Source organism: Stegastes partitus, unplaced genomic scaffold (assembly GCF_000690725.1).
Source record: "Stegastes partitus isolate 25-593 unplaced genomic scaffold, Stegastes_partitus-1.0.2 Scaffold663, whole genome shotgun sequence".
Lineage (NCBI taxonomy): Eukaryota > Metazoa > Chordata > Actinopteri > Pomacentridae > Stegastes > Stegastes partitus.
The window spans coordinates 17,025-36,967 of NW_007578394.1; the positions used below are offsets into that span (position 1 = coordinate 17,025).

Genomic DNA, 19,943 nt, shown 5'->3' on the forward strand with positions numbered 1-19,943 from the left:
TGACACAACACGGAAGTGAGGGATTTACATCGTCGGCTGCAGATCCCGGAGCTTCATCTTCACCTGAGAGAAGGTCTGTAATTGTCGTTTGATTACTACTGACAACCTTTATATTTATTTACTTTTGTGAGCGAGTGAAGTACAACTGATAGGCGAGAGTAGAAATGCTGAATGTTGGCGTTAGCTTACAGCGTTAGCTTAGCTGAAGTTAAACTGAGCCGTTTGTTTATGTTCCAAAGACCAAAGTAACCTAAAGAGCTGCGATGAACTGAGCTTCAAAGGTCACTGAAATGTACTCATGTAGGAGCATGTACGCATTGACAGTATCGTAAAATCAAACACGCGTTACCTTGTCGAAGCTTTGAAATATGTGTGTTGTTTATTTGTTTGTCGAAACTGACAGTGCTGAGTGTGCTTAATGGTTTTATATCCAGTCTTGTGACTAGCAGTCAGCAAATCCCCCATGACGTGTTCTGTCAGTGTAACTATAATTCAAATTAATAAAAAAAAAAGATTGACGACAGTAAACCTACCATTTATCGTGGTAGCTTGATAACAAAACAGTGTTGATGTTATATTGATGTGAACTCATTTATAAGCGCGATTTTTCTGCAAATTTGTTCGGAAATATTAAATAAGGCAGCTGAAAATGAAAGTCAGCGCTGTTGTTAGACTTCCCCTCCACCACCCAGAAAAACAGGACAGCAATAGAAGAGATATAAAAGGAGGTTCATAATATTTAATATATGGATATTGCAGCTTTTATAAGAATCAGAAAGCTTTTTATTGCCACGTGAGCTCGCACACACAAGGAATATGGCATGGTGAATGAAACTGTGGTACAACAACAACAAGACAGGCAATAAATCTAGAAATCTAGATCTAATAAATACTATATATATGCAAAAGAAAAGTATAAAGGTACGACATAAATTAAAAGTTATTATATATGCCTGAAGTTGATTGTGATGTGGTGATATTTTCTAAGTGGCTACCCAATGGGGAAAGATGTGCTAAGTAATAGAGTAATATGTAATCAGAGTATTAACAACACACTGTGAAAATACTCTACTTCAAATAAAAGTCCTGCATTCAAAATCTTTCTTTAAAGTATCTTCAGCAATATCTATCAAAAGTGAAAGTACTTATCGTAAAGTGCATGTGATGTTTCTGGATGAGTATTATTGCAGCAATAATGTGTAGCTGTTTAGGGTTGAGCTAAGTTTAGGTACTTTACATAGAGCTGGGAAGTTTAATTTGCATCACACCCTATCAGATCATCACGTTTTTGTCGCTTTACTGTCTTGCAAATCTGTGATGGCCAGTTATTTACCCTGGAGTCTACTGGGGGGAAAAACCCAAGGGTGGATGACACCAACAGACTGAACGAACTTTTGCAGAAGGCTGGCTCTGTTGTGGGGGTGGAGCTGCTCAATCTGCATAAAGTAGTGGACAGGAAGATGTTGTCAAAACTCCCTTTTAATGTTAAAGAATGTCTCACACCCCCTACAGAGACTAATAATAATTTAAAAAAAACAGTGCTCCTCTGAGCAGCATAGAAAGCTGTAGCCATCCAGCTGAATTAGTCCTCATTCTGTTGAATTTTAATTTTAGCTAAATGTAGTTGTACAGCTTCCAACATCTTTGCAACTACAACAACTTAACTTAGTCTTGGGGCTTATTAAAGCTCATCTTAATAAAAAAAAAAAGCTTTCCAGCTTAGAAAAGATAGACTAATGTAGATGTGTTGAACAGTAAAACATTTGCCTATAAACTATAATAGAGTTGAAGTAAGTTGTGAGTTGGATAAGTTATTTGAATGATTAGATGAGTCCAAACCTTTGACCGGTGCTCCACATCATCACAACTTGAACAGCTGACAAATGAAGGTGTCCTACTGATGCAAAATTTAGACAAACAAAAACTTAACATGGTCTCACAGGATGTATCATCTGATCATATTAGTGTTTTAAACACCGATGCTTGTCCCCCGTATTGCTTAAGTGTTCTGTTAATGACAGACTGATCTCTTGTGAATTTGTTTCTGCCTTCAGGTCTCCCGTGTAGAGGGGGTGGAGTGAATAAGGTTCATCAGTTTCTCTGGGATGATGACATTTAGTTAAACCTCTCAGTACGCCAATGGAGGCTCCGGTCACGGCTCCCAACTCCTCCACTCATCCTCCACCGATCCCCCTGCATCCGGCCGTCGCCCCGTCGGTGCAGCTTGGCTTCACCATCCTCTACACCGCTTTGTACGCCGGCCTCTTCCTGGTGGTTTACGGGCAGCTGTGGCTTCTCTACCTCTACAAACACAAGAGATGGAGCTACCAGAGTGTCTTTCTCTTTCTCTGCCTGCTGTGGGCTGCCCTTCGCACCACGCTCTTCTCTTTTTACTTCCATAACGCTCTGCAAGCCAACCACCTACCTGTTGCAGTCTTCTGGCTGCTCTACTGCTTCCCTGTGTGTTTGCAGTTTTTTACTCTTAGCCTTATTAGCCTGTATTTCACTCAGGTAAGGCTGGGCGAGATGGGGCAGGGTTCACTCTCTTAAAGCTGAGATATACCAGCTGTACTATAACTCAGGTGACTTATTTCTCTCTTGTACCACAGGTATTACTCAAAGCAAGAGAGACTTACAGCTCCGAAGTGGGCAAACGACTGTAAGTTTCACACTGCAGTGAAAATCTCTCATGCATCGTTCACGACTGTTACTAATCCATTTATCACTCGCTCCGTGTCCTCATCAGGTGGCTGGCACGGTGTATGTACGGTGCTCTGAGCACCATCTTCCTCACCATCAACGTGGTGTGTGCAGCTCTCGGCGACCGAGGCAGCAGAGGAGGGGCAGGAGACCGGACCTGGAATCTAGTCCTGGTTCGAGTGCTAGTCAATGACTTGCTCTTCATCCTGGACGCGGTGCTGCTGGCTGTCGTGCTGCTGCTCCTGACCCGACACTCGCGCTCCACCAGCCCCTACCTGGTCAGCAAGGTGTGTCGAGTGTTGATAATGAAAATCCAGCTATAATACAAGTTAAAGGAGCATTCTGCTGAGTTTTTATACCTAATTAGTCCTTACAGTCCAGCCTGTAAAAACAGACGTGTAATGTCTTCTGTGGCTCTGTAGGAGCTTTGTCAGGTCTCAGAAAATTACCCCTGTGACACCATCAGGGTTATCTCATAGTGTAGCGTTTGTAGGACTTGAGTGGATCTAATGCAGGGTAGTGTTAAGATACATTATGGAAACTGTAGGATTCAGCAAAGTTGGAATATGTTGGTTTGCTACTGCTGTATTTGTTTAGACGCTTCTTTTGTTAGAATGAGTCTTGTGCAATTCAAATCACTAGAGAAGCCCTGTAAGAACTTCTGTAGCTCTGATGGTATTCCAGGCTAACAGTGTCTCTTCCACCCCACCAGGGGACCACAGTGTGTCGGACAGCAGCACTGGGAATAGCAGTGATCTTCTTGTTTGCCAGCCGAGCCTGCTACAACCTGACAGTCCTCTTTCTGTCCCAGACCCATCGGGTGGAGTCCTTCAACTTTGACTGGTACAATGTCTCCGACCAGGTAAATCAGGGGCTGAAAAAGTATTAAGGCTGAAACACTGATCTTACACTGTTCACTCCCTCAAGTATGCGTCATGTAAATCTGTCGTCTCCCCAAGTCTGTGAGTGTGACTTCTGGAGGGAAGTTTTGTGGTCAGATGAAACAACAAAAAAAGAGCTATTTGGCTACTGTAACCAGAAATATGTCTGGAGGAGAAAAGTAGAAGAAGAACACCAAACCAACCACCAAGCATGGTGGCAGCAGCATCATGCTCTGGGGTTGTTTTGCTGTCATTAGAACTGGTGCTTTACACAAAGTAAATGGAACAATGAAGAAGGAGGATTACCTAAAATTATCAGCCAGAAGATCCTAGATGCAGTTGCGTGTTTCAGCAAACACACATCAACAGTGGCAAAGAACCGGCTAAATCAGGCAAGAATTAAGGTTTTATAGTGGTCTCCCCAAAGTCACTCCATCAACACTGTAGACTGTGCTGAAGAAACAAGTCTGTGCAAGAAGGCCAACACATTTAGTTTAACTGTACCAGTTCTGTCACAAGGTGAGGTCAAAGATGCAGCAAGAAGCTCGTGGACGGCTCCCAAAAGAGCCCAGTTACGGTGAAAATGGCCGAAGGATGTTGAACCAGAAAGAAGCACTGCACAGCAGATGTTGTCTTATTTCCATAAGATCTATTATTAATTTATGAAAGAGCCAAAATGCATTTTTATGTGACAAAGACACGTGTCAGGCGTGCATACATAGAAAATTAAGAGTTACTGGAGTCACTGAAACTCATACAAGTGTATATAACTTTTAATTCACATCGGCTGATCTACTGTGCATGTATGGAACAGAGTCCTCCAGTGGACTAGAAAGTAGTGTAATAATCACAACTACATATACATGATGTCTGCAGCTGTTCTAGCTCAGTGTTCGCATTGGATCAGACTGCCAGTACTGATTATCTGGATTTTCATCTCTCAAAACATGCAGGTCCTGATGGTTGATCACGATAAAGAGGAAACATTCCACTACGTTGTAAGATTAACTCTGCCTGTGTTTGTTTGTTTGTTTGTTTTTAGGCTGACTTACGCAACGAACTGGGCGACCGCGGCTACCTGGCCTTCGGTGCCATCCTCTTCGTCTGGGAGCTGCTCCCAACCGGCCTGCTCATCCTCATCTTCAGAGTCCGCCGGCCTGCTCAGGAGGTGAACATCAGAGCAGCAGAGATGTTTTCTAAGCTAGCAGCAAACATCTTGTTCACCAGCGTTGTGTCTCGTTCTCACAGAGCAGCAGCTTGGCCGTCAACAACAGGGTCCTGCCTCGTCCTTACTTCTTTGACGACCCTCAAGCCAGCGACGAGGACATTCCTGCTCCGTGGGCTCACAACTCACATTCACAATCAAGGTACCTTCATCACAAACACGTTCAGCTGCCAGGTAGAGACGAGATGATCAGTCACGTCAGCAAAGGAAACAAAACCCAAAGAGTTCAGTTCCAAAGTTCATAAGCTCAGGTCTTTATGTTTAAAGTGGCTGCACTATGTTCTGATGTTGTGAGAGCAGAGGGCTGTACGACGGGTTAGCAGGTATGTTGAGCCTAAAGTCTGCATGAAGGTGGCTCTCGTTTAACCTGCTACATCTCCATGGTAGCTGATGCTGTGGCACCAACCTGATCTGGAGCAGGTTATATGTTCAGAGTCTCAGATTTAAATCAGCTGTAAGCAGTGTCTGACTTTAACCAGATAGATTCCTGACAAATCTCTGAGCGATACGGATTCTTAGCTGAGACAACGTGTTATATCTGCAAACACTAGAACCACTGAATGAAGCCGTGTAGCTACAGTACATAATGGGAACATACATGCATTCAGCTGGGATGCAGAAATCACATAAATATGTTTCTATGTTTGGTCCTGATTTGCTGCTCAGTTTGTTTACACTGCTGATACTGCAGCTGATAAAACACAGATGAGAAAATACATCTTTTTACTGGTATTTATGACAGAAAAGATTCAATTATTAACATTAATTTCACTTTGATTTGGCCAAAGGCTAAAGTGATATCCTGCCTTATGGGACAGTGTCAGACCTAAATGCTCTTTAATGCAGCATCATGTTTAAATATGTAAACGTTTAATAGCTCTAATAAGCAGCTGCACTTATGGGTACAATAAATATATTAACATACGATGAACAGTTTACGACCGTCATTCCTGGCCTGCATCATTTGCAGTAGCAACGCTTTTCACCGTCATAAATGTTTATGTTTCTGGTAACGCTCCAATAAAACGACCTGTTGACTCGTGAGTCACACGACGCTGTGAACGCCCTTTTTTATGTACCTGCTGTCTCTTACTGAGGTTTCAGGTTTTGAATATGTCAAACTTGCTTGGTGGTACAGCTCAGGTAACACATCCTTCATCTTTTACATTTCTTCTTTCCAGCTGGTACGGCTCGGAGACGGCTCCCCTCCTGTTCTCCAGCAATCCTCCCGACCAGCACCACTCTTTCTACTCCACCCCTCAGAACTGATCACTCTCCGGGTGTCCTCGACCGCGTTCCCCCCCCTGACAGGACGACCCACACACAGCTACCAGCCAGTAGTACCTCCCTCTGTGAGCAGATTTGCACTGAAAACCTCAGGAAATCACCTCCACAGTGACGATGCACCTTGTAGTTTTAAAACAAAGAGTATATTTGAAACGTGTTGCTGAAAAAAGGGATCAAACTTGGTGGGCAAAAGCTCTGCCAGACTTGAACGGGCAAATATTGTTCTCAGCCAGCTTCTTATGAAGGTTAAGCTGAGATTTCGACACTTTGTCCGCTTGTTTTATGTCAGTAATTACCCCACTGTGGATTTACAGCTCTTACAATTCCTAAATATGGCACATTTAACCTCGTCTGCATTCCTTAATACACGTGAAGTGATGTCGTTTTACAGCCTCGAGTGTGTCGGGAACAGACTCAAATACAAACGAGCTTTTGAGATTTGTAGCAAAGTATATTTTTTCAGGACCAGTAACGTCTGTAGACACATTTAATAATTGTCTTTACATCTCTTGTTTTCTAATCTCAGACCTCGACATTGATGATGCAGGTGTCACTGCACTTTTTTTTTTCTTTTCGGGCGTTCCTCTGGTTTGTTTGTACAAAGTTCTGTTATTTTAAAAAGCTGATTTTGATTCCTTTCCTGTATAATTGTGTTTTGATGAATGTTTAACTTATTTTATAACGACGGTTCTTCCTTTAATTGTAGCTTAAAAACAATCTAATGTTGCTCTCCGTAATGGCTTTTTCTTTTTTTTCTTTTTTTTTTTGTGGTGAGAACATTCCTCATAGTGAGTCACCAAATGACAGACACTGACTTTGCAAACCTCAAACCAATAAAAACATCAAAACGAACGTCTCCGTCTGTTGCTAAGCAGAATGTTTGTGTGAATTTGCTTTTAGTTTCAAAACATGGCACGGTTGAATATCTACTACTTTTACTTTTGCTTGTAACTTTTCATCTGCATTATTAGTTTCACTTTATTTTCTGTTCCTCATAATCCTCAAGTTTGACACCAGTTATATGAAAAATCTTTGAATTGTCATGTTCCTACACAATTAATACCAAATCACACCTAAAAACTTCTAAATATTTGAGTCTAATACACCAAGATGAGTCTTCAGGAGATGAATCAATGACCAGAGAGGAAGTTTAAACTACAGATGCTGGAGTGAACTGATATCCAGGTGGTTAGCGGCAGACATTTACTGCATGTCATTCTCTTCTTACTCACGTTTCTCGTCTCTCTGCTGGTATGTCGTCCTTACAGACAACTGAGGAAATTCCTGCAGCGTTCTGTAAAGTTCCAGAACAGAGACTAAAGTGGATCTTGTGGTGGGACTGTAAATGTAAATGTTTAATTTAACCAACTGCTCAGCTGCATCATACAGTTTGGTCTGTTGTTTTTTTTCCTTGTTGACACAAACCTACTTTATTTACCTCAGGTGCAGCATACTTCTGCTTCCTCATTGACACTCATCAGCTGCAGCATTGAAACCACCTGCCTGACATTTATCCACTTTGTGACGCCAAACAGGTGTGAATCATGTTGGCAGCAGCTCCTCAGGGTCCTGTAGGTTCATGAGTTGGGCCTCCGTGGTTGATCACACTGTGACTTTGAACCAGGTCAGCGCCTAAAGCTCTTTGCTGTGTTCCTCAAGTCGTAACTGAGCAGTTATTGCAAGTGTGCTCGGTCCAAAGTAACATCCAGATTAAAGAAAGGATAGAAGGTTTCCCAGCAGAACATTATGATGTAAAGATATGATCAGTGTCATTCATGGTGCCTGTCCCTGGATTTAATGTTTTGGCTGATCAGTGTGTAGACTGCAAACAAAAACCAAAGTACCCTAAAAAAAAAAACTGAGCATCATCAGTAAAGGTAAAGTTACATGCTGAGCTCTTCTGAACTCTGGCTATGTCTAGGTATCCATCCATCCATTATCTATATACTGCTTAATCCTCACCAGGGTCTCGAGCCTATCTCAGCTGACTCAGGGTGACGGTAGGTGACACCCTGGACCGGTCACCAGTCTATCACAGGACCCACACTGCACGGGGAGAACATGCTAACTCCACGCAGAAAGATCCCGGATGTCCTCACTGGGACGCAAACCGGCGACCTTCTTGCTGCGAGGCAATGATGCTAACCACTGAGCCACCGTGCAGCCCATGTCTAGGTATGAGTCACTAAAAATGTGGCACAGAAAGTTTTCAAGAACTAAATTTCAGATCTTGTTCAAACATTTTTAATCTATGAAACTAAGCTTTAGACTAGAGTACCGTAACTAACCGGAGCACTGAATCTCAAAACCCGTCGTTTATATCAAGTAAAAAGTGCCAAGAGTCAAACATTAAATCACCTCGCTGTGAAAGAAGTGACGTCCTAAAAGATTTACTGTCTTATGGAGCAACAGTGAGTTTTCATTTTGCATCCCTAATCTCTAATTTAAAGACGACAATGATGAAAACTGCTCACAGCTCACGAGCTTCACCCGAACGCCTCAGTTTGCAAACATTCAAACCAACACACGCGCTGTGCCGCTGCCATTTGAGTCAGTTTATTCTGCATTATGTACAGATCATCCTATTAAAACTCTTTATACAGTATGTACACATTCAAATAAATCAGTATGTTACAGTGTCTGCAGTGGCAGCATGTTGAGAATCCGGAAACAGAACAGAGATGCATGTTAAAGAAAAGAACGCAGAAACAAATTGATTGGTTTCTTTTGATTTGAATTCACTGGATCCGGTACTGATCCACGTGCTGTGTAACATGTTTATGTGGCGAGTGGGACCACCTTTATATTTAAGACAGCTGAATTAAACAAAAACAAAAAAAAAAAGTGCAGGCAAAGACGTCACCGACAGTAAAACTAGCAAACAAATATCCAAACACCGCCTCTGTCACATCGATCAACCACGACTGGGTCTGAACTCATTCTCCCGTCTGATTAAACTTACAAACACCTGCAGCACGACTATTGCAGTAGTCCTCCTTTATTTAAGGGGGGGAAAAAAAGGCGGTGAAATCGAAAACAAAACAACAAAAAAAAAAAAGAGGTGCTATTGCTTTCTGACACCAAAACGGTCCAGAAGAGTCTTCCGACAGCCCGACTCGACACAGACAGACACCTGCGCCTGTGGAGGGCGAAGAGCCACAAGGAGGAGAGGCAATGAAAGAACCAAAGCAACCGTATGTCAGCTCAGAGTTCCTGTTGGTCCACAGCGATATGTCTGAGTCAGCACACGGATCAGTTGTCTGGAGGCGGGGGTGACGACGACGACGACGACGCTGTCGCCGTCTCCAGCTTACGGAGGCGGCGGCGCCTCAGCTCGGCGGCGTTCGGCTCTCCGTCCTCGTCCTCCGCCGCTCCGTCGTCCAGGTTTTCTTTTCTTTCCGTGTCCGAGGAGGTGGAGGTGGAGTCAGCGGGCTGAGAGGAGACCGGAGCTCCGTTCACCTGATCAGCTGGAGACAGAAAACCGTCCTGGTTAGAAACAAGACCTTGAATTCTCAGAGAGGTCTGTTGTTTCCACTGGTGACCTGCTTTCTACATTAAAATACATGTTGTTGTTTAAACTGTTTTCTAATTTATTACTCTGGTTTAGGCAGGTTTATGTCTCTTTTTAACAGTACCTTTAATTTACATAGTACTTTTACACTTTTCTTTTACGACTGTGGCTCAGGTGGTAGAGCGGTTGTCCTCTGATCGTGAGGTTGGTTCGATCCCCCACCCCTCCACAGTCAAAGTGTCCTTGGGCAAGACACTGAACCTGAAGTTGCTCCCAATGGCAGGCAGCACCTTGCGTGGCAGCTCTGTCACCATTGGTGTATGAATGTGTGTGTGAATGGGTGAATGAGAAACACATTGTAAAGCACTTTGAGTGCCGCTAAGGTAGAAAATCGCTATATAAGTGCAGTCCATTTACCACTTGCATATAATATTTTATTGAGAATCTGTTTTAGATTTCTTTATTTATTACCTGTCTTGTTGTAGCACAGTTTCATTCATTCTGTCAAATTCCTTGTGTGCGAGCTCACTTGGCAATGAAAGCTTTCTGTACTCTGTGAAGCGCCGCTGACATTAAGTTTGCGTGCAAAACATTTTTAGAGCGCTGATGGACTCATGAGTTACTTACAGCTGGATGAATCCTTCTCCGTGCCGGGACTCTCTGCGTTACTGGCGGCTGCAGCAGTCGATGCTGTGTGGTTCGTCCCGCTGGCCTCTCCGGCGCTGCCCTCAGCCCGAGGAGGACTGTGGAGAAAACAACGATGCATTCAACTGAAAATCACATTACATGAACAAACTGACAGACAAGAGCAGCGTGTGTGTGTTTTAGATTTGATTTCTACAGAGGACACATTATCTGTTAGAAGAAGTGAACTGAGATTCATCTTGACAAATTTAAGCTTCATTTACGTGAGCGTGGCGACGGTGCTGAGGTAGTGGTGGATGTTGAGCATGGCGGCGTCCAGCAGGGTGTGGATGTTTTGCAGACACTGCAGTCTGGCCTCAAGGCCTCGCCGGCCTTCTGCCTCCAACTCCCTGAGCTCCTCCTCGGAGAGCCGGGACAGAGACGGAGGAGGAGGCGGCATCGATGACACTGGAGCAGATAAGAGCAGAAAATAAAACTGACGTGTTTACTAAACAAACAGACTTGAGTGAAAGCTTGCCAAGCCTTGGAACACTTTGGTGGGCAGAGAAAATGTATAAAAGCAAGATAAACGGTCTAATCACGCCGGCAGTGCCTTTTGTGGTTTAATGGTTTTCCATGGTGATGGCGGCGAACATGGACGCAGCAGCGCCTTCACGAGACAACGAGAGTGAACGTTTTGAGGATCTCGTCTATCCCAGACGTTCATTCTGCAAAACGTACAGCCAAGACACTTTGCTGAAAATCAGGGCAATGAACGTTACTAAAACTGCAGCGCTCGTTTGTGATTTGGACGCACTACACCAACACGGGGTCTGATCGGAGACGACGCCCGCTGTTACCCGAGAGAGAAGGAAGCGCAAACGGTATAAACATAAACAAAGGAGCAGGAGGAGATCCATGCTAAAGGCTAACCCCTCCAGACCAGCAGGACCGTCCTCCTACTCTCCAATGTCCGCTCCCTCCACAACAAGCTGGACGAGCTACGTTTGCTGAGAGACAGTGGAGGGACTGCTGTGTGTCTGCTTTAACAGAAACATGGCTACATGACAACATCCCAGACAGACATACAGCTGGAGGAGACGACATCGTTCCGGGTGGACAGACAGCTGGCTCTGAACTTTTTCAGAGCTGGTGCAGGAGCAGGGCACTGAACATTGTCAGGGACTCCTCATACCCTCTCCGCAAACTGTTTGAATGAATGAAATGAAAAATGAAATGAAAATGAAATGAAAAATACTTTATTTATCCCAGAAGGGAAATTCAATAGCTAAATATATGTAGAAAAATCTCCTGAGTTGCAGAGATTTTAACTCAGCATAAAAACTGAACTGCTGCCATCAGGTAAACGTTTCCAGAGCACTGAAGGAATGAACCACCAGACTGATCAACAGCTTCATTCAGAAGATGTCAGAGTGCTGAACTGCTGATGCGGACATGCAAACACTTCTTTAATTGCTTTTAGTTTTTGCATCCTGAAGAAACGCTCTCTCATCTTGTCTGTACTACTGTTGTATGTACAGCACTATGACAATAAACGTGATTTGATATTACATGTCCAGAATGAGGGTGAAGGTTGTACTGTGTCTGTAGCAGTCCATCAGACACAGGCATCGTGTGACTATCAAGACTAAACTTGTCACTGAGAGGAGAAAAAAGGGTTCTGTCTGAAGTGCTGATTCCAAGGAAGAAACATGAAGCCATTACTGCAGCTGAGGGTGTTTATTTTAACCCTTTCAATAAAAAAAAACATACATGTGGCAATAATGAACTTGTCGGCTACGATAGAAAAAAGCTTTTGCAGTCAACAGAAAATATGGCACCCTACCTCTTCTTCTCTCTGTGACAAGCAAACACATTCACAGGTAGGTGCAGGTGGTACCTGTTAAGCCAGGGGTGTCCAGTCCTGGTCCTGGAGGGCCACAGTCCTGCATGTTTTAGATGCTTCCCTCTTCCAACACACCTGATTCAAATGATCAGGATCGTTATCAGGCTTCTGCAGATCTTGATGATGAGCTGATCATTTGAATCANAGTTAAAACAGTTTTACTTTCAGGTTCTGGAATGTTTCTGCTCCAGTTCACTCTTGTTCAAAGGCTGCTTCAGAGCTGAGGGCGCCCTCATCACCGATGTTCTGCTCTGTCAGTAACTTGGTAGGAACACTGAGGTTCTAGTTGTGACTCTCACCGTTAGGAGGCGGGGCTGCGGGGGCGTTGGCCGGCGCCGCTGGTGCAGGGGGCGGAGCCTGAGCTGGAGCTGGCGTCTGGTTGTTGTTGGAAGCTCGGAGGACGTCCATGCGACAGGTGGGACAGGTCTGCTGCCTTTGGAACCAGGAGCGCAGGCAGCTGTGGGGACGAAAGCATCGTGAACGAACAACCCTTCAACACAATGCACCGCCAGAGGTTCCTGCTTCAAGTCGTGTTTGATTTGCCACACTGGCTGCTCGTCTGTTTGACCACGTCTGACATCTAATTATTTGTTTTTCTTCCAAGCCTCCAGACTTTCCTGCTGAGTCACACAGTCTAACCACAGGACTTACCTGGAGTGGAAAATGTGATTACAAGGTAGCTTCTTGGCTCCAGTGACCATTTCCTCTCGACAGATGATGCAGACGTTGTCGGAGGCCTGCAGATCTTCAGGAGTCGCGTCGGGGTATCTGGACAAAAAGGACGAGATTAGTGAAGAGAGGTATTTATATATAAAGTCTCTCTGCGTGCAAAGCAAAACACAAGTTTACACAAGGCTCCTGAGCAAACACAGTATATTGATGCATATCTGTGTTTTTTTTTCTAAAGCCCTGAGCCTGCTGGAGCTACTGTGTCCACCACATTTTAATGGGACATTTCAGAAACACTAACAGTAATCCCCAACCCAAATCAGGTATAAATTCATAAATAAAAAGGGGAAACCGGGAGAAGAAATAAAAAGCAGAGGTGTACTCACAGTGTATTCATGTTGCGGATCGCTCTTCTAGACATTATGGCATCTGTTACAGCTTTCTTGAACTGCCTGGGAGGGCGAAGAAGCAAATAAAACACACCTTAAATTTAGCATTTTAACATTCAGTGTTGCAAAAAGAAGATCTGGCTGTGTCCAACCTTATAAACTACTGCAATATTTTCAAATATCAAAAATAATTTTCTCTATAAATTAAACAGTTTGGATAAAGAACTACACACACGACAAACACTAGGGTCACACCGACAACAAACAGTAACTACATTCCTCATAGAAAACACCCTGAAGATGCTACACATACTTTAAATAATGTAAAATAGAACACATCTTATAGTAATCCTTTATATACCACTCAAATAATTCATTAACAAAGTATGAGATGTTTAAGTTTTGCGGATTTTTAAAAATATGGATGCTTGTAAAATGTCTTTAGTTTGCTTCAAAATTTGCAAAAAGAAAGAAGAAGAAGAAAACACTCAGAAGTGTGTTTAACCCATTCAGTGCTAAATAACTTTGGCTTGAAATTCATGATCAGATGTGGTATTGATTAATCACTCCTAACTTCTTAAGCAGACTTCACATCATTACACATCTGGTTTCAATCAAAAGTCGACAAGTTGACGGTTAATATATGGAAGTCTACTCTTGTCATACATACAGGTGAAAAACAGGTGTGAAAAAGAAAAGGTAATCTTGATAATTACCAGGAATGATGCCTATAAACCAGAGTCCTCGCCAGGATTTTTTTTTTTAACAGCTACAGGGGGGAATGGTGCTAACAGTTAGTGAATGGTGCTAACGTTTAGTGATTGGTGCTAACAGTTAGTGAATGGTGCTAACGGTTAGTGAATGGTGCTAACGGTTACTGAATGCTGCTAACGGCTACTGAATGGTGCTAACGGCTACTGAATGGTGCTAACGGTTACTGAATGCTGCTAACGGTTATTGAATGGTGCTAACGGCTAGTGAATGGTGCTAACGGTTAGCGGCGAATACGCTAGCGAATAGCAGCGCAGACGACGGTAGTAGAACTCCATCGGCGCTTGTTGTTAAATATTTTCCCGCTACGTACCCTCAAAAACAACGTAACGGGCCGTTACTCTGTTATGACGCTGACGAGAACCCTGTATCCAATTATTATTATTTTTAGCATAAATTATTTAATGACTGGGGCTGCACGTTGGAATGGTGGTTAGCACTGTTGCCTCGCAGCAAGAAGGTCGCCGGTTCGCGTCCCAGTGAGAACACCCGGGATCTTTCTGCCTGGAGTTTGAATGTTCTCCCCGTGCAGCGCGTGTTCTCTCCCGGTTCCCACACAGTCCAAAAACATGTTGAAGTTAATTGGTGATTCTAAATTGTCGGTAGGTGTGAATGTGAGTGTGCTTGGTTGTCTGTCTCTAAGTGAAGCCCTGTGATAGACTGGTTACCTGTCCAGGTGAACCTGCCTTCACCCTGAGTCGGCTGGGATAGACTCCAGCCCCCCATGACCCTAGTGAGGATTAAGGTGTATAGATGATGGATGGATTTCATGACTGCATCACTTGTTCAAATACGGGGATTCCCACTGATAGACAATCAAAATGAATGTAACAGGAAGTCAGCCTATACCGGAGCCGCTATACTGGGCTGCCGGGTTGACAGGGTGAAAGCCGCAGACTGGTATAGCAGTCTGCAGTGTTGAACGGGAGTCGTAACACCTGCCCGGTATAGCGGGCTATAATGTTGAAAGGGTTAAAACCCGATACAAAGCCCAAGAACAAAGAATAAAAAAACATGAACGTTATAACCTTCACATAAACAGCGAAGCAACAAAGCNCTCTCACAAGAAGAACAAACTTGAATCCTAAACCAGTATGAGGAGTGTAAACATATATTTTTTAAAACTGTTGCAGCTGCCAAAGCAGGAAGGAAAGCTGGGAAAAATGTTGTAAGTGAACAGGATTAGCAAGATCACTGCTACGTCATTACAGCACAAGGAGATCCTCCTGTGATAATCTGTGCATTACATTAAATGAATGTGTTGCTTAGATGTTGACCAGTCTGACATGTAGGACAGTTTTAGCCTCATTCAGCTGCAGTGTTAGCTGCTTAGACAAAGCTGTAGTGCCTTATCAGTCTTCGGGATTATAATGCTATTCAAATGACTATTAAACAATGAAATGGCTGTAAAAACTCCCCAGAGACCTTCTCACGATCTGCACTCTGACATCTTACATGGATCTTATTCGAACTGATCGATCAGTCTGCTTTGTTACACGTTCATGTGTTATCCTGAACATAACCTCCTCCAGAGCAGCTGAGGTGATAAGAAGCAAACTACTGTCTTAAAAACAGGATAAACCGTGAAGTCAGCTCACAAACTCAAGTTCCAGCTTCATAGAACAGGCCTTTAAGTCACTGAGAGGTCTTAATGTGCTAAATAACTGAGTCACTGAACATTTAGAGTCATTTTAGGACACCTCGCTTCATTTTATGATTATATTAGGAGCCAGCTGTTTTATATGTAGGCTGATACACAGTGTGACGCCTCATCATAGACGTGACTTTCCTGCTTGTATATAAAAGTCAGAGTTTTGCCAGAACCTGCTCTGTGGGAAAGGTTGATGTGATGACTCTGTTTTATCACCTCTCTGTCTTTCTACCTGTTGTTGCTCAGGTATAAATGCAACAAGTCATGTTTTGTTAACTGTCAATGCATAAAAACAGCTACGTTTAAAACAGACTGTGTTCGGAGATGTGCTCAGTCTTACCAAAAGGAGGAGGTGGTGGCATCGGCAGCCATGGTGCAGTGGGGAAGGGAGGAGGGGGGAAAGAGAAGGGGAAGCCTGGGAGTGTTGATCCAGGAGCTGCTGCTGCTGCTGCTGCTGCTGCTGATGTAGCAGCGTCTGCAGCAGATGATGGGGGCTGGGTGGAGCCTTAAAGAGACAAATGCGTCACACGTTGAGTATCTGAGCAAATGAAAAGCCCTCAGAGTAGGAAAAGAGTCAGTACAAGCAATCTGTTGTTCTATTCTACATGAATGAAACCCTACTGATAGTAACAGTTATTACAGCGCACAGTTAAACAGGTATCATGAGGTGTGTTTACCTGCCGTCTGTGTGGCCTCGGTGCTGCTCTGTGGAGCATCAGAAGCACCAGGAGCTGGAGCTGCAGCCGCTGCAGCAGGAGGAGGCACCGCAGGGAAGGGACCCCAGAAGGGGAAGATGCCAGGAGGAAAACCGGGTAACATGCCGGGAGCCACTGGAGAAAAGACAGAGCAAATTAGATCTTCGACAATCTGGTGAAGGTTAAATCCACACGGATACAAAAACAACTGTCCTGTCCAGACAAGCGTTAAAGAGAAGTTTTCATGAATCCCAGCAGCAAACGGGATAGTGGACACGTGTAGGGAACATCAGTGGAAAGTTAAAATAAGAAATAGAAGTACTGTTGATACTGATTCTTCAATATGTGAAAACTGTTGTAACACAGTTTCAGAAACAATGTTCATCCAAACGATGCTTAAAATGAATTTCATGTGACCGTTCATGCTGGACATGAGTTTGAAACATGAAACAGGAAGGATGGTTGCTGAGTTAAAGAAAACACTCTGGAGGAAGAACAACAACGGTGAAAAGTGAGATCAGAGATTTAAAGGAACTATTACTGAAAGTGACACAGGAGTGTAGGTCAGTGTAAAAAATAGATTAAGAGTCGTCACAAAGCACGTATGGAGCCATTTTGGAGCAATGTCGAGTTAGAGATAGAGACACTACCACTCAGAGAAGACACATACTGACTAATACGACCCAATCAGGAAGCGAATGTGATGTCTGTAATAAATCCCACTTCATCTTTGTCTACATGTCGACACTGCAAACAGGATTTCTGAAAAACCTCGGAAGAACGTCCATTTTCAGTGACCTAAAAACTGCATTTGAGTGTATCTGGAGAGTCAAAATGCATGAAAAAAATATATGTTTAACCCTCCTTTTACCTTCAAATTTACTGACATCTTTTATCCGTGGGTTCAGTTTGACCCTCCAGAAAATATCATAATTAAAACTGTTACCCAAGTTTATGTGTAAATAGTCCTTTAAATAAAACTCAAAAATTATGTCAACGACTTATTTAGAGATGTTTGAACATTGAATGGGGTCAAATTGACCCCAAAGATAACAGGAGGGTCAAGGAGTAAAACGCATCTGGTTTTGAAACTGAAACGAGGTCAGCAGAGCTTCGTCCTAACACACTAGAATAATGTAGACACAAGATATAGATGTTGTGTGTTTTAAAACAAAAACGTACTAATGTGGACATAGCCTGAGGTTCAAGACCCCAAAAAGACAAGACTTCTGGATTAATTACTGAAAACTGAGAGGCTCCACCAAAAGAAAAACCTCCGACATAATAATTCTGCAGTTTTATGCAAAAGAACTGAGCTGCTTCTCACCAGGATTTTCTCATTTTTCCACAAACAAAAGCTTCTGAATGAAGCTATAGTCTCCAAAAATACTACACACGGTGAATTTAGGCACATTAGTTAAATTGTTTTGTAAGTTTAACAGTCCTGAGAGCAGCAGGTGTAAATACACATACAGTTAAAACAGTTTTACTTTCAGGTTCTGGAATGTTTCTGCTCCAGTTCACTCTTGTTCAAAGGCTGCTTCAGAGCTGAGGGCGCCCTCATCACCGATGTTCTGCTCTGTCAGTAACTTGGTAGGAACACTGAGGTTCTAGTTCTCACCGTTAGGAGGCGGGGCTGCGGGGGCGTTGGCCGGCGCCGCTGGTGCAGGGGGCGGAGCCTGAGCTGGAGCTGGCGTCTGGTTGTTGTTGGAAGCTCGGAGGACGTCCATGCGACAGGTGGGACAGGTCTGCTGCCTTTGGAACCAGGAGCGCAGGCAGCTGTGGGGACGAAAGCATCGTGAACGAACAACCCTTCAACACAATGCACCGCCAGAGGTTCCTGCTTCAAGTCGTGTCTGATTTGCCACACTGACTGCTCGTCTGTTTGACCACGTCTGACATCTAATTATTTGTTTTTCTTCCAAGCCTCCAGACTTTCCTGCTGAGTCACACAGTCTAACCACAGGACTTACCTGGAGTGGAAAATGTGATTACAAGGTAGCTTCTTGGCTCCAGTGACCATTTCCTCTCGACAGATGATGCAGACGTTGTCGGAGGCCTGCAGATCTTCAGGAGTCGCGTCGGGGTATCTGGACAAAAAGGACGAGATTAGTGAAGAGAGGTATTTATATATAAAGTCTCTCTGCGTGCAAAGCAAAACACAAGTTTACACAAGGCTCCTGAGCAAACACAGTATATTGATGCATATCTGTGTTTTTTTTTCTAAAGCCCTGAGCCTGCTGGAGCTACTGTGTCCACCACATTTTAATGGGACATTTCAGAAACACTAACAGTAATCCCCAACCCAAATCAGGTATAAATTCATAAATAAAAAGGGGAAACCGGGAGAAGAAATAAAAAGCAGAGGTGTACTCACAGTGTATTCATGTTGCGGATAGCTCTTCTAGACATTATGGCATCCGTTACAGCTTTCTTGAACTGCCTGGGAGGGCGAGGAAGCAAATAAAACACAAGTTAAATTTAACATTTTAACATTCAGCGATGTTAAAAGAGACCGGTCTGTGTCCAGCCTTATTAACTACTGCAATGTTTTGTTTTTTTTTACCAAAAATAATTTTAATACTTCTTGGTTTTCTCTACAACTTAAAAGTTTGGATAAAGAACTACACACATGACAAACACAAGTCTTAAACCAGTAAATTTCTCATAGAAAACACCCTGAAGATACCACACATACTTTAATGTAAAATAGAACACATGTCCTATAGTAACCCTTTATATACCACTCAAATAATTAATTAACTAAGTATGAGATGTTTAAGTTTTGCTTAAATTTTGTGGATTTATAAAAATATTAATGCTTGTAAAATGACCTTTCTTTGCTTTAAAATTTGTGTCTCCTCAAAGGAAACATTCAGAAGTGTGTTTAATCCATTCAGTACTAAATAACTTGAATTTCATGATCAGAAATGGTTTTGATTAATCACTCATAACTTCTTAAGCAGATTTCACATCATTACACATCTGGTTTCAATCAAAAGTCGAAAAGTTGACAGTTAAATATATGGAAGTCTACGCTTGTCATACATACAGGTGAAATACAGGTGTGAAAAAGAAAAGGTAAACTTGATAATTACCAGGAATGATGCCTATACACCAAAGTCCTCGCCAGGATTTTTTTTTTTTTTTTACAGCTACCGGGGGGAATGTTGCTAACGGTTACTGAATGGTGCTAACGGTTACTGAATGCTGCTAACGGTTACTGAATGCTGCTAACGGTTACTGAATGCTGCTAACGGTTAGCGGTGAATACGCTAGCGAATAGCAGCGCCGACGACTGTAGTGGAACTCCATCGGCGCTTGTTGTTAAATATTTCCCCGCTACGTACCCTCAAAAACAACGTAACGGGACGTTACTCTGTTATGACGCTGACGAGAATCTTGTATCCAATTATTATTATTATTTTTAGCATAAATTATTTAATGACTGGGGCTGCACGTTGGAATGGTGGCTAGCACTGTTGCCTCGCAGCATGAAGGTCGCCGGTTCGCATCCGGGTGGGGACACCTGGGATCTTTCTGCGTGGAGTTTGCATGTTCTCCCCGTGCAGCGTGGGTTCTCTCCAGGTTCTCTGGCTTCCTCCCACACAGTCCAAAAACATGTTGAGGTTAA

At 43.3% G+C, this 19,943-nt stretch overlaps 2 protein-coding genes across 2 annotated transcripts in view; one reads left to right on the top strand and one right to left on the bottom strand.

The window, feature by feature from the left end:
- Nucleotides 1-4: 4 nt before the first annotated feature.
- gpr137 (G protein-coupled receptor 137) lies at nt 5-6,945 on the top strand. Its single transcript, XM_008290260.1, has 8 exons — nt 5-73; nt 2,055-2,511; nt 2,610-2,659; nt 2,747-2,987; nt 3,413-3,562; nt 4,624-4,749; nt 4,830-4,948; nt 5,988-6,945. Exons 2-8 carry the CDS (start codon nt 2,140-2,142, stop codon nt 6,073-6,075), a joined length of 1,146 nt encoding a protein of 381 aa, XP_008288482.1. The 5' UTR covers nt 5-73; nt 2,055-2,139; the 3' UTR covers nt 6,076-6,945.
- Nucleotides 6,946-8,627: 1,682 nt separating this feature from the next.
- Nucleotides 8,628-19,943, bottom strand: part of syvn1 (synovial apoptosis inhibitor 1, synoviolin) — a 17,855-nt gene continuing 6,539 nt past the window's right edge. Inside the window, exons 9-16 of the mRNA XM_008290261.1 lie at nt 18,687-18,752; nt 18,283-18,399; nt 17,931-18,088; nt 16,292-16,444; nt 15,955-16,119; nt 10,513-10,696; nt 10,232-10,347; nt 8,628-9,560 (exon numbers count right to left, since the gene is read on the bottom strand). Of these exons, the coding sequence (XP_008288483.1) occupies nt 9,346-9,560; nt 10,232-10,347; nt 10,513-10,696; nt 15,955-16,119; nt 16,292-16,444; nt 17,931-18,088; nt 18,283-18,399; nt 18,687-18,752 (1,174 nt within the window). The 3' untranslated portion in view covers nt 8,628-9,345. The remainder of the gene's footprint in view (nt 9,561-10,231; nt 10,348-10,512; nt 10,697-15,954; nt 16,120-16,291; nt 16,445-17,930; nt 18,089-18,282; nt 18,400-18,686; nt 18,753-19,943) is intronic.

Coding starts and splice junctions, on each gene's coding strand:
- gpr137 (XM_008290260.1), top strand. CDS start 2,140: ATGGAGGCTCCGGTCACGGCTCCCAACTCCTCCACTCATCCTCCACCG. Junction 2,988..3,412: donor GCCCCTACCTGGTCAGCAAG/GTGTGTCGAGTG, acceptor CCACCCCACCAG/GGGACCACAGTGTGTCGGAC. Junction 4,949..5,987: donor AACTCACATTCACAATCAAG/GTACCTTCATCA, acceptor TCTTCTTTCCAG/CTGGTACGGCTCGGAGACGG.